Here is a 13,445-nt window from a genome sequence, read left to right as displayed (position 1 = left end):
GTAGAATCATCTCTTCATCTCACCGTTATTCCTTCTTTTCTATCTGCATTTTTTTCCCTTTAAATTTTTGGAATTGGATTAGAAATGTTCTTATTCTTGATTTTTTTCTTGGAACTAATATGTAGATTTATTTTATGTAGGAGTCTGAATTTTAAGTACAAAAAGCATCTATTCATGGCATTGTGTGAGGAACAATCAGCATCCATTGGAAGATGCAAGGAAGAGAGGGAACAGTAAATTTATTAATTGTTATGAAATAGTGCAGAAAGGTAACACAGATTGAAAAAACTCAGTTAAAAAAGTAAATGTGGGAGGACTTGGATTTGGATTTGGAGAATGTAAAGAGGATGGGTTTAAGATAACACTGTTCTGATAGCAATACAGTTGTTTAATGCCAGTGTGCACTAGGAAACGGAGTATTTGAAAATAAGGCTCAGAGGAGTCACCTTAATCCTTCATTTAAAGCAGGAGTCTGAAACAGAACTACATTACAGAGCTAATAAACTGCAATCAAAACTCAGGAATTCAGTCATGCAGCCCTGCACAGCCTGGGAAGGCAGAGGTGGGAGGTGTGGGAGACACACGAGCTGCCCGTGTGCCCTGCTGGGGATGGGGCGTGTGGGGAGCGCTGCACAACACAGCGACCTCAAATAAAGCTTGAAGAAGAAAACTGATATGTTTGTTAAAAACCTCATAAGAAGAGCATTGTTTTTAGCACAGTCTTTGACAGTACAGAAACTGAGCTTAGAAGTCAGGGTGAGGATTTCAGCTAACCCAAGGCTTACAGGAGTTGCCGGAATAAACCAAGGGGGTTTCTGACATTTCGAGCTGGGATCTTAATGCAGGCACAGGGAATGTTCAGCATTTTTACTCAGAGATGAAACTCTGAGTGCACTTGGGAGAAAAGAGATGGCAGAGTCCAGCTGTGATGTGCACTCACAGGCTGGCTCTGGGCACGGCCACTCGCTCCAGGCTGAGCAGAGCACACGGGTGGGTGTTCACCGCTCTGGAAACGTGTTTCAAACTGAAGCTGGCCCTTTGCCACAGCCCTTCAGTTTTGCTGCTGGGCAGATTAATGGTCTGTGTACCTTGACAGATCCCTGTGTCTCCATGGGTGGGTGGCTCAGGAAACAAGTACAGACAAGCCCTCCTGAAGATAAAAATTGTCTTGAAGACCCCTGTAATGCCAATGCCCTGAAGTGTGTGTACTGCCAGGGGCTGTTCAACTGAGAGAGCCCACAATAAGCAAATCATATTCCATTAAAAAAACCCAAGCAACAAAATACCAAAAAATTTAGTTGGAAACTTTGGGGAGTTTTCATTGAGTCTTCTTTCACTCAGGTGTGATAATTCCTTTGGAAGGTCAATGGTGAAACACACTTTGCTGCTTTCTAACATGCCCCAGGCATCACGCTGGATCAGTATCAGATGAACACTTACAAAAACCAAGTAGCGGATAAAAGCTTTTCTTTCTGTTCAATATTTACCATTGGGAAACAAAATAAATCAAGAAGCCAATACAGATCATGCCCCATAACATAATTTAGACAATGATTTTAACAGCATTTTCTCCTTACAGGCCGTACAAGGAAATAGAAACCAATCACCTGCTGAAGGAAGAAAAAAAAGAAAAGCTCTTTCAAGCTTATGAGTTTATTCTGGTCTCACTAACTTTGCTCAGAGATTCCTTATCCAGTATCTTGACACACAGACTCGTTCTTTGCACGGTCTCAGCGTTGTATCTGTGGTATCTGAGCCCCTCAGTTTGTCATCTTCCACCGAGCTTTCCTGGAAGACGTGCCCTGACATGTCTGTGCTGCACAAACTCTTTTGTTACTTCTGCTGTGGGATTAATGGAGCTGACACACTCCAACCCCTCCTCTCAGGACAGCAAGTTCCAGTCAAGCAGCAGCTTGTTTGTCATCTCAGTGATCACTCTATGAGTGATAAAACCATCACTCAGAGGAGACATGACATACCTTTAGAAAACTTTTTTTTTTTCCTGAACCAGACTCTAAAATTATAGTGTCTGAGTGATTTATATCAAATATTTTACCAGAAATCCTTCACTGCCTTATAGATACAGGACAAAATCACTAAAATTATAAAATAAACTTAGACTAAGCTATAAAAACAAGAATTCAGGATTTTTATAGTTTGCATTCTTGAAGCATGAGAATTTCTTGTCAGACTTGCACATTTGCAGCTGGACAATACCAGAAATCCACAACAGTGAGCTCCCACCCTGACTGGTTTTGTCACATGAAATTGCTCTCAGGGAATGGGATTTGTTAAGATTAAAAAACAAACCTGTAGCTGTTTGTTCTTTCATGTAAGGAGGTTTCCAGGTCTTGGTGTTGTAGGGAATAAGTTTGGTACAGAGCATGTGTTAATGTGTCTGCCTGTACTGAATGCACAAGATCTTCTTATCCTGTAGTGAACCCCACAGAAATGGGTGAGCTCCTGAAGGATCCCCTGCACCCCGTGTGCCTCTTGGACTGCTGTTCCCTTTGATTCCTCCCATCTTTCCCCCTATTCTCCCTATCTTGTCCCTTTCTCTGGATCTTACTTTTTTTGACTGTTCTCTCCTGTCACAATTTTCCCCTGTCAAAGTGAAGCCACTGCTCAATGCCACCATGCTTCATTCCAGAGGCTGAGCCGGATTGTCAGTGTCAGTAGTGACAGCTGATGTTGACAGGTCACCTGAGTCACTGCTGAACCAAACCCAAGCACCAGCACCTTTATATTGAAGAGGATTTCCCCATCTTGAGAGAGGAGGTCCAGAGCCTTGGGGTGCTCTGAGCCATGCGAACACTCCATTAATCCCTTGTGAATATCTAGTTGTGAGCAAGGGATCATGGACATTCCCCAGGGCCAAGGAGAGAAGTGCTGAAGGATTTCATGATGTCTCCCTGAAACACAGACTGCAAAGTGATCCACTCTGGGGGAGAGCAGTGCTGGGATACTTTCAGTCTGAGCATATCCCTGTTTCCATTCCTCCCCCAGTTGTGGAGAAAACTGTGCCTCTGGTAACAGCAGGAGCTGGGAAGGTGCTGGTTGGACTGGAGCCATGGTTTGCTGTTAGCACAATCCCTGAGAAGTTTCCTTGGCTGTCACTTTGGGAAGAGATGGTAGCAAATAAAATCAGTGATTTCTGGGTGTTGGAGTTAAAACTGATATCTTTGCAATGGCATGAGAGGTAATGGGGCTGAAATTGGTGCTAAGGCTTTGTAAGCTCTGTGTGATCAGGGAATGGAAGTAAAGAATTCTCCCAGCTGTGGCTCATCCCTGTGTGCTCCTGCAGGAATTATCTACCAGCCAGTATTGGACTTTGTATTTTACCCTATGAAATTTCTCCCAGCTCCTGCTGCTCTCCAGAACCACTGCCCATCCCACTGCCCCTGCTCTGCAGAGTGCACAGCATCGTAGTGAGAAATCCAGGTCGTTCTTGTGTCCCCCTCCCAGGGGCTGGGGATGTGCTGCCTCTGCATTCCAAGCTCCTGTCAGCAAGAGGTGCCAGCAAGAATCAGGATGGAGCCCGAGCTCCCCACACTGTGAGCACTCTCAGTGAGGCTGGCTGGCTAATTCCTGCCTGAGTAAAGCCAAACTTTAGTGAAATATAACAGTAACTCAAAAGAAGCAAAGATGCAAGAATATCATCTTTATTTGAGTAGATGCAGCAATTCAGTACATGCAAAACTAGAAATAATTGCAAAGCTGATCCATTTCGCATCTTAATCATCACTAAATTTGCCTAAACTTTGTGTGGCCAAGAACCTTCTGTGCTTCAACAGTCATTTCCAGCAGTTCAGAGAGATTTCTCTGTCTCAATCCACATATGTTGTCTGCTTTTTCTCAGTTTACAGATGACCTTTGAAGGACCTTCAGTGCTTGTCTCTTTTATCTGCAGTAACATGGAGAGAAAGAACAGCAATTATTTAAGCCCAGCTCACACAGACCACTCTGTGATGAGTGCTGATCTTGGCTTCAGCCTCATCTCTCATTCCCTTCTCTCAGAAGTTTTCCTCTCCATCACCTGGATTTGACTCATCCCTTTTATGACTCCTGACCTCTAACAGCTCAAGGCAGGTTTTACTGGCATGTTCTTGCAATTCCCCTGAGCTGGCCAAGCTTCAATTCCCATGTCCTTTCATCTGGGGAAATGATTAAGTGTTTTGTGCTTTACTTAGCCTTTACTGTAGCAGAGCCTGAGATGTTTTTCTGATATCTGACATCTTTTAATTGCTGAAATTTGTTCCATTCTAACCAGAGACATCATTTGTTACTTATTATTTTTTTTTTCTCTGACAAATAACGCAGACCCCAATCTCTAGAACAGACACAACTCCCAGTTATGTGTATTTTAGAAAATAAAACTTCTCCTGAAAGAGAAAGGATTCTTACCAGCAGTTCCCGAAAGGGAGCCAAACATCCTGTGGAACAAAGAGAACAATTGAAAGGAGAGTTAATAAATCAAATGCTGCATGAGATGAGGATGTATGAAAGAACATTGTCTATCAATCACTCTGTATGCAGTCAGGGAAGAGATGCCCATCTCCCTGCATTCCTCAGCAAAGGACAGGGAGTTGTTGTAGGAAATACATCTTTAAACTGCATTGGGAAAAGACATTATGGAAAAGAAGTAACAGAGGAAATGAAAACCTTTCAAGCCCTGCCCCAATTTTTTCCTCCTTGAGGCTGTGTGAGAGGAGATTGAGCTGTGCTCTCATGTGGGAGTCACTCAGTGACTGCCTTCCCTTCCCAGTATTTCCTCCCACACTGATTCCTGTTGGGTAAAACCTGGTAAGAGGGAGTTTATGGGAATTTGGTATTAATTGTTATATTTTGTAAAACATTATTAACTGCACTTTTCCTGACTGTGATGCAGTTGATCAACTCTTAGTTGTTACTATGCTGCTTGTCAGGTTCCCTTCCTGTTTAGAAAATCTGTAACATGTAATATTTACTTCATGTAAATGGCAACTGTAACATTTCTACCTCCACCACGGTCCAGAAAAACTAGTTTGTTAAAAACTGTAGAACTCCAGGAGTATTTAATTGTGTCTACCAAGATGCTGTGGCAAATGAGTACCATGACATGGTCAGACATATGAGGCTGAGCAAAAGGTTCTTACTGGGACTCCTGGCCTTCCAGGAGCTGTCGGTACGTAGCGATCTCTTGCTCCAGCCGAGTCTTGATATCCATGAGGATCTTGTATTCGGTGTTCTGGCGCTCCATGTCAGCTCGGAGCTCAGCCAGCTGTGCCTCGATGCTGCCAACCAGCCCCTGGATCTGCGCCAGCTGTGCCCCATAACGCGCTTCTGTATCGGCCAAGGTGCCTTCCAGCGCTGCTTTCTGTCGGGAAACCACACACAGGAAAGGTTGCTGCCAGTGCAGGGCTCTGTGCAGGGCGGGAAGAATTGGCCCTTTTCAGTGGGGGGTTGCCAGGAATTGCAAATTCTGACATACCATGCTGAGCTGGGACTGCAGCTCGATCTCCAACCCTTGCAGGGTGCGTCTCAGGTCGGTCACCTCGGACTTGCTGCTCTGCAGTTGTTCGGTGTTAACAGCGACCTCACGGTTCAGCTCTTCAGTCTGAGACAGGGAAAACACTACATGAGAAATGTGGGGGATGTAAGGTTCTCACAGCATTTTTCTGTGTGTTATAACAGTTGTTTCTTTCATGGATTTTTTGGTTAGTGTTTGTACAATATGGAGGGGTTTTACCTTGCTGTGGAACCAGGCCTCAGCATCCTTCCTGTTCTTCTCAGCCATGTGTTCATACTGGTCCCTCATATCTGCCAGGATCTTGGACAGGTCAATGCCTGGAGCAGAGTCCACTTCAACGCTGACTTGCCCAGCTACTTGGCCTCTCAGGGCACTCAGCTCCTGTGGGGAACAGCAGAGGAGACAAAAGAGGGTACAACTGTAAACTGAAAACATTATGAACCTTCTGTCCTTTCTTCAAGGGCTAAGGCTGACTGACTCCCCTGAGATACTGGCAGGAGGGATCCCAGTCTACACAGAAATCTTTTCCTCAGGATTGCCCAGGGCAGTCCTGAGGGACTCCACATCTCCACAGGCTGTTTTTCTAGTGCCACTTTGAAATGTGTTTCTTGGGGTTTACCTCCTCATGGTTTTTCTTTAGGTAGGCCAGTTCCTCCTTAAACCCTTCAATCTGCAGCTCCAGGTCGGCTCTGGACAGGGTCAGCTCATCCAGGACCCGGCGCAGGCCGTTGATGTCGGCCTCCACGCTCATACGCAGACCTTGCTCGGTCTCAAACCTTAAAAAAGCAAAATGAACCCATTGAGGTTCACTGATTAACCAGCCCACAAGAAACACAGAATGAATGTATCTGGGTTTGTAGGATTTATGGTGTAGCAAATGTCACCAAGCATTTCTCCACATATTTCACATTATGCAAAATTTTCAGTGATGCAGATGGTGCTCTTAGCAAAGACATGAAGGATTGAACTGCATGCACCAGGATCAAACCAATATTCATATATGGGTTTTTAGGGGCATTCCATTCCTGTTTCACTGTCCTTTGTCTCAACAAGGACTTTTGCCTACTCATGAGATCTTTTCCCTCTCAGAAATTACTCACTTGGTTTTGAAGTCATCAGCAGCCAGCCTGGCATTGTCAATCTGCAGCACAATCCTGGCATTATCAAAGGTGGCATCAAGGATCTGCAAACAATGAGAGCTCATTACTGAGGCTGAAACAACTGTTATCAGCTTCCCTGCTGTGCAGATAAGAGTGAAGAGTCTATTTCATCTCTGGCTACAGCAAACAGAGGTGTAAGGATCAATAATCTACAGCACACACATCACACAGATTTATCATGTACTTCTGCCAGGATTCTGTTCTGGACACATCCTCCTCTCTGGTGTATGAAGTGGCTTTAGGTAGAAGTTTCCCAGTGAGACAAAACTACATACTGGCTGAGAGGGAGAGGACTTGGAGAGACCACCTTTGATCACATTTTTATTTCCTAGAATACTCAGGATAGTGTTTATTGATTCTTTTAATGCATCATGAAAGCCTCTGAAGGAAAATTTATTTAGAAGGAATCTCTGTTCAGTTTTACCTGGAAAGCATGTCTTCTGTGCCTTCCACTTCTAAAACTCAAAAGGTCATTCACAAATTAGCTGTATGATTTCCCACTCCTATCTAAGGGGAGCAAAAGAAAAGAGGGAAAAGAATACTAACAGAATACTAACAGGAGGAAATCCCATTGCCAGTTCTGCAATTCTGGCAATTCAGCAGAGCTCAGATTTTATATAGGAAGTGAATGTGCATGGGTTGTAGCACGGAGAAGCAACCTGTGTGGGAGTGGTCATGAACTCCAGGCTGAACTCAGAAAACTAAACCTCAAGTTTTCCTTTGTTTATTTACGTAGTTAATCAGCTACTCCCTGCGTTATGCAGGATGTGTATCACCTCAGCAATCTGTTATCAGGTACCCATGGGCTCTTGGGGCAAATCCTGCATTTATATATGGGATTGATTACTTCATGTCTGCTGTTTCCTTTTTTCCTACGCCAAATGTTTCAGTTCACTTAATTCCAAGGTTAAGTATGTGAAAAAGAAATTAGTCAAAATCCATTTTTATTTTCATTGTTAAAGCAGTGTGTCTGGGCCTCTGACGGTTTTCAAGCTCTCTGGCAGGTGAGAGGTTGCAGAGACAGGCAGGTTGTAAGTTGTATAAACACATGCTTTGTTAAAAGCAAACATTATCAGACTTCGGTACTCGGGGATCCCCACTGACTAGTTTGTACCTCCTCTTGGCTAGCATTTAAAAAATTAGGTAATTCCATATTGACTTGATCCCCCCACCCATTCCTTGCATTTACATCTCATCTCCCTCTCCTTCCCATGACCTGTAATGCTTTCTAGGGGTTCCCTAAGGAACTTTTTGGGTTTTCATGCTTCCTTTGGAAGTGGAAATCTAAAATGATTTTCGATAAATATTTACACCTACCTTGTCTCGAAGGTCCTCAATAGTCTTGAAGTAAGGACTGTAGTCCCGGGCTGGGCTCGGTCCTTGTTTTTGGTACCAGTTCCGGATTTTGGTTTCAAGCTCAGAGTTGGCCTCTTCGAGCGCACGCACTTTCTCCAGGTAGGAGGCCAGGCGATCGTTCAGGCTTTGCATGGTTGCCTTCTCATTTCCCGACAGGAGGCCATCACCCCCATAGCTAAAGCTGCTGCTGAAGCTGCCCCCACCATAGCCCCCACCCAGGCCAGAGGAGACAAACCTGGCAGAGGACACGGACACACCTCTGCCACCAGATCCCCCGTGGATGCTGGGGGCCCTGAAGCTGCCACCGAAGAGGCGGGAGGAGGCACCGGGTCCCCCCACCACGGAGGAGCTGCTCTGCCTGAAGTTGTAACTGGCCATGGGGAGGAAGAGCAAGGACTCAAACTAAACTGCACCTCAGCTGCTGATCCCGAGGCAGGAGAGTGCCCTGCTCCCCCACCTCACCGCTTTTATGCCGGTGACAATGGGAGTTGTCTCCAGAATGTGTTATCTGAGACCCATGGAATTTATCAGCCCTAAGCCTTCTGCCAACACGGCGGTTCCCCTTATTGGTCAGTGCGTGTGGAGTGGGCTGTTTCCTTCCCCAGCACCTCGCTCCAGGGAGGCCATCCCCTCCCCCGGACCGCTGCCGCTTGAAGCGAAAGGTGGGATTTGGAGGAGGCACCTCCCTGCCGAGGGCAGCGCTCCTAAACCTGGCTGGAGTGTGCATGGAAACAAAGGGCTGGGGAGCGCACCCAGTGCGGCCAACGGCGCGGCCAGAGGGGAGTCACACAAAGCTTTGTTTCAACAGTGACTCAGCCTGATAACAGAGCTTGTAAAGAGCCCAAATGGTCCAGTGTGTGTGGACCTTCACGTTCCCACCCCTCTGTTTTCCCTCATTCCCACTGAGAAAAGTTCTTCTTTCAGAAAGGAAATTTTCACTCTGTCTTTACTCTTGGTTCTGTTTGGGCTAACAGAGAACGTGCTGTGTCTGAGAGTCTGGTTTTCTACAGACACAAGGATCCTTCTGAAGCAGCCGTGGCTGTATCTGTATTCAGAGAGAAGCAGTGAAATCCCTGAGTACCTGGAGAATGAGCAGAAACAAGTGTCTGATTACACTTTGAGCCCTTTGATCGCCAATGAAAGACAGAAGCAAAGAGAAGAAACAGAATCACTTCTGGTCTTTGAGAGTCATGAAAATGTTATTTCTAAAATTTTCAGGTCCTCTATTATCCAAGATGGATTTTCAAAAGCTTTTGTTACTGTGAGCTCCTCCCTGAGCATCCCTACAACAAAAGAGGATACTCAGAGCTTTCCTTCCATTCTCTTTTTTATTCCTTCCACATTCTGTGGAACTCCTCAGAAGTGTTTTGGAGAAAGAGGAAGTTCTGGCCTGGCAGCACTTGCAGCTCCTGGGAGCAGCCAGGCCTTTCTATACCTGTGAAAAATGCTCCAGGTGTTTCAGGCTGCAGAATAGAGCTGCACTCCCTGTGTACAGAGGTGTCAAACTGCAGGGCAAATTCAGGGAGGGAAAGAGCAAACAGCAAATGGGAGGCCAGCCAAGGCACCTGTATCACCAGGTAACCAGGAGGCTGTATCAGAAGGAGGAATTCTGCAGTGACTCAGGTGCAGAATATATCACTGGTTACACACAGGGTATGTACCATGCTTCAGCCCCAGGATACCTCAGCGGAGCTCTCTGTACACAGTTCTGCTTTCCACAGCTCTCCATCCTGCACTGTAACGTTGTGCAGCCTTTCCTCAAAGGCCCAGGGACGCTCCTGCTGCCAGGGACATGGCAGTTCCTTCTGGACACCTGATTGTCCTGTTCAGCATTGGGTGGGACAAACCTGCCCAGCCAGTAACTGCTCCAAGGGCTGTGAACAGGTGAAATAGTGGTGTCATGAGGTGACTGAGAAAAAGCAATTGGAAAACAGTTATTTTTTTATTAAATATTAAAGTCCATAGTTAGAGCGTAAAGAGCATCATGTTTTCCACACTGAACAGAAAAACAGGAAGCTGAAAGGAGAATAAATTCCAATGCATTCTTTTTGAGATCTATCTCCTGGTGCAAGGAGAGATGAACATCTGTCCCTCCAGGTACTCCTTCAGCATTCCCTGGACTCCCATATCAGAACCTCAATGCAGTGTATTTTTGAGTTTTGCAAAATAGAAAGCACATCTGTGCTGCTGCATAGTATTTTATGATCCAGCTCATAAAAATTAGGATCTGGAAGGCTTCTGGATGCCCTCTGCAATATCTTGAATAAAAGCAGCAATCACCATAGATTGCAGTGTCAGAATATTGATCAGGCAGGTTGGGTTTGCATGAGCTTACAGGGAAGAATCTCCCAAAGAATGAACTGCAATTCTTAGTGGCAGTTTGGAAGTACAGCTGGAAGTGTCAGGAGAAGAAAGGCTTGGGACACACAGTCAAATGGATTAATCTGATTTATAACACCAAATACAGCATAAGCCTCTAGTATCAAATCAATCCCTCACACAGCATTTTTGCTAAAACTTAATTCTAAATCTTAACTTTCCATTTCTGTTTTACCTTAATGGTTGCATGTGCTTGTTTTTGTAGGGACACCCTAAAGGTGAGAATGTGTACTTCAGCGCTTGGAAAAGCCCTCAGTACAGCAAGCTGAAGAAGGTGCTGTCAGCGTTCAGTGTAGGTCTCATTTTCTCCCAGTGCTATAAACCTAATTTATGGTTGGGTCAGCTTTTCCCCAATAAGGAATGGTCAGCACAGGGAATTTCCCTTATCTGCACCTTATCAGATGGGAAGGGAGACACATTTTTTCAAGCAAAGCCATCCAGTCACACCCAAGCTCCTGGCTGAGACCTGGTTCTGCTTTGCCTTTATCTTCTTTGCCTTGCTAGTCACTGCTGCTTTATAAAATCATTCATATTGTTTTAGGGTAGCTTTATTAATTGTCCTGTAAACCTTTTTTTCCTTGCCCTTGAGGACACTGGTATATCCTTCTTTCTTTTCACATCCTGCTGAATTTGCTTCCAGGGATAGCTAATGCAATTACACTTTAATGAACCTGCTGAACATTTTAACCAACTTCATTGGTGCCTGCAGTTCCATGGATGCATCTATGGATGAATGAACAAAGCCAATTTATTATTCTGGATTTACCTTTTCAATTTTTAACTGTCCTTACTGGTAAATCTTCCTTTCTGTCTTTGCTTCCATCAATGAAAATGTGCTGCTTTTTCACATGCAGATTTTTAATCTCCATCTCATCTCTTGCTCTTATTAACTTTGTCCACCTTCCCAACCAATCATGTCACAGGCCCTCTTAGGATCACAGCTTGGGATATTTTTCTCCCTTTTTGAAGATCAAAGGCATGAATTATTTGCAGCTTTTTAATTCAAGCAAAAAATTTTCTATTTTTTCTTTTAAACTTCCTTGTGGGAAGAACCAGTGACAACAAGCACTGATCTGCAGCTGGTAACAAGGTAACTGCAGTTATGGTTTGCCCAAGATACAATTCTCAGCTGTCTGGCTTTTACAGCCCATCATAAATCATTTTTTTTGTTGTTGTTTTTTTTTTTTTTTAATCTTTACAAACCTAATTGCCATATATTCTCTGAATGTGCCAACAGATTGTGAGACAGGAATGTTGCTGTGCTGAAGAGGCAGGTCCCAGCACATGCACACACAGCTGTGAGTGGCTGGAGAAGAGGCTTGGGAAGAGCAGAGCAACACAGGGAATTTGCTCAAAATTACTATTTTTGCAAAGTAGAGGGATTGTGGCGAAGGGAATGCATAATTTCTGCACTGAAGGAGATGAGAAATAAAGTTGTGTAAGGATTCTGTGTTAACAGAAATTGTGAGAGCAAGACACAGGACAAGACATTTCTGTCCAGGGCTCTGGTTTGTTCATGGCAGGACAGAAATGATGGATCAATGATTTGAGCTGAACTGGAATGATTCCTGCCCAAGCTGCTGCAGTGCTATTATGCACAGACTTTAATTTCTCAATGATTGCCATTTATAGAACATTTGAACAGATTGGTATGAGGAAAATACATAAAAGATTCTCCTGAAGAGCTCAAGCACTTAAATAACTGAGAGAAGTGTAAATATTTTGCAAATCCTTGAAACTGGCTGTGGTGAGGAAATGCTTCATTATTGTCCCTGTTTCCCTAGAAACATAACTAGCTTTAAACTCCTGACTCCTCCATCATTCCAGAATTCTAATCATAAAGTAAATTGGGGAGTAAAGTACCTCAGACAGGAAAAGAAACCAGATTTTCTTATTGTGTGATTAAAGATTGTGTGAGAAGGAGGGCTCAGTTGAGGCACCAAGCCCTAGGGAGTGCAAGTCAACTCACTGGATGTACTTTCACACTTCCTTTAACCTGTTATCTGGCTGGTAAATCTCAGCAAGGTATGATTGGGCTGGAAACTATTATTTGAGAGTCAAGCATCCAACTGACAGGAGGATGTGTTCCAAAAGTCAGGTTTCTGCAGGCACCAGCAAAGGCAGTGCAGGGGCCTCTGCCAGAGCCCAAGGGACTGAACCTGTCCTGGCCTTGCTAAGGGAGGAGGCCTGGGGCTATCCACAGGGATCTTCCCATACACCACATGGAAAATTCCTGCCCAAAAATAAATCCTAGACTTAGGAGGGACACAGAGTAGATAGGGCTCATAGCACAGAGCTGCTTTATTCTGTTCCCATCTGTAAAACATTTGTATGTCTATTATTTATATCTACATGCTCATATATTTACACACACATACTTGTATTTATAGATTTATAGATTATTATTTCTCTTGCTAGTTTTGTAAGAATATATGTTCTGATCACAGGGGCAAGCCACAGCTTCCAGTAAGGTCAGAGATTTGACTGTGCAAGCCTTAAAGATCAGTTTAAACATTAGTTCTGGATCTAATTAGAAAACAATGAGCTCTCTTAGTACCCTCCTGGTGGATCCTTGTATTTGGGCTTTCCTGATCCTACCAGTGGTTTCTTACTCAGTTTTTCTTGACAGGATTTCTCAGAGCCTGAAGATCTCTGGTTGGGCTCAGTGAGAAAATCCAGCTGTTACTGTATGAGGGCAAACCCTGCAGCCTCTGGTTTGTGGAGCTGCTGCCAGGGAGGCATTTTTAACACTCGGTTCTCATGGCAACTCTTAAACCATTGAAACCCCTTTGGAGCCCCGGCTCTGACTGCCCTGGCTGCACACACAACTTTAAGGGAATAAAAGGGGATTTCTCACTAGTTTTCACAGTTTGTAGCACTTTCATAAAGGACTGTGTTACCCATGTTTGTGTGTACCAGGCAGTCCCTTCACAGGCAGACCTGGCTGTTACCTTAACTAAGAGCTGTGGTTTTCCACCAGACTCTGACACCCATATTCAGCTTTAAACCTTCCTTTTATTAAATACTGAAGTTTGTGCCAA

At 44.4% G+C, this 13,445-nt stretch overlaps 1 protein-coding gene across 1 annotated transcript; it reads right to left on the bottom strand.

Moving 5' to 3' along the window:
• Nucleotides 1–3,646: 3,646 nt before the first annotated feature.
• Nucleotides 3,647–12,302, bottom strand: LOC111939959 (keratin, type I cytoskeletal 19). Its single transcript, XM_023942474.2, has 8 exons — nt 7,987–12,302; nt 6,610–6,692; nt 6,129–6,285; nt 5,729–5,890; nt 5,471–5,596; nt 5,136–5,356; nt 4,405–4,433; nt 3,647–3,904 (listed from the first exon to the last, which is right to left on the bottom strand). Exons 1-8 carry the CDS (start codon nt 8,401–8,403, stop codon nt 3,885–3,887), a joined length of 1,215 nt encoding a protein of 404 aa, XP_023798242.1. The 5' UTR covers nt 8,404–12,302; the 3' UTR covers nt 3,647–3,884.
• Between the last annotated feature and the right edge of the window lie 1,143 nt (nt 12,303–13,445).

The sequence above is a fragment of the Cyanistes caeruleus genome, chromosome 27 (assembly GCF_971803275.1).
Source record: "Cyanistes caeruleus chromosome 27, bCyaCae1.hap1.1, whole genome shotgun sequence".
Lineage (NCBI taxonomy): Eukaryota > Metazoa > Chordata > Aves > Passeriformes > Paridae > Cyanistes > Cyanistes caeruleus.
The sequence above is the reverse complement of the archived record's forward strand: the minus strand, read 5'-3'. Positions and strand labels throughout refer to the sequence as shown.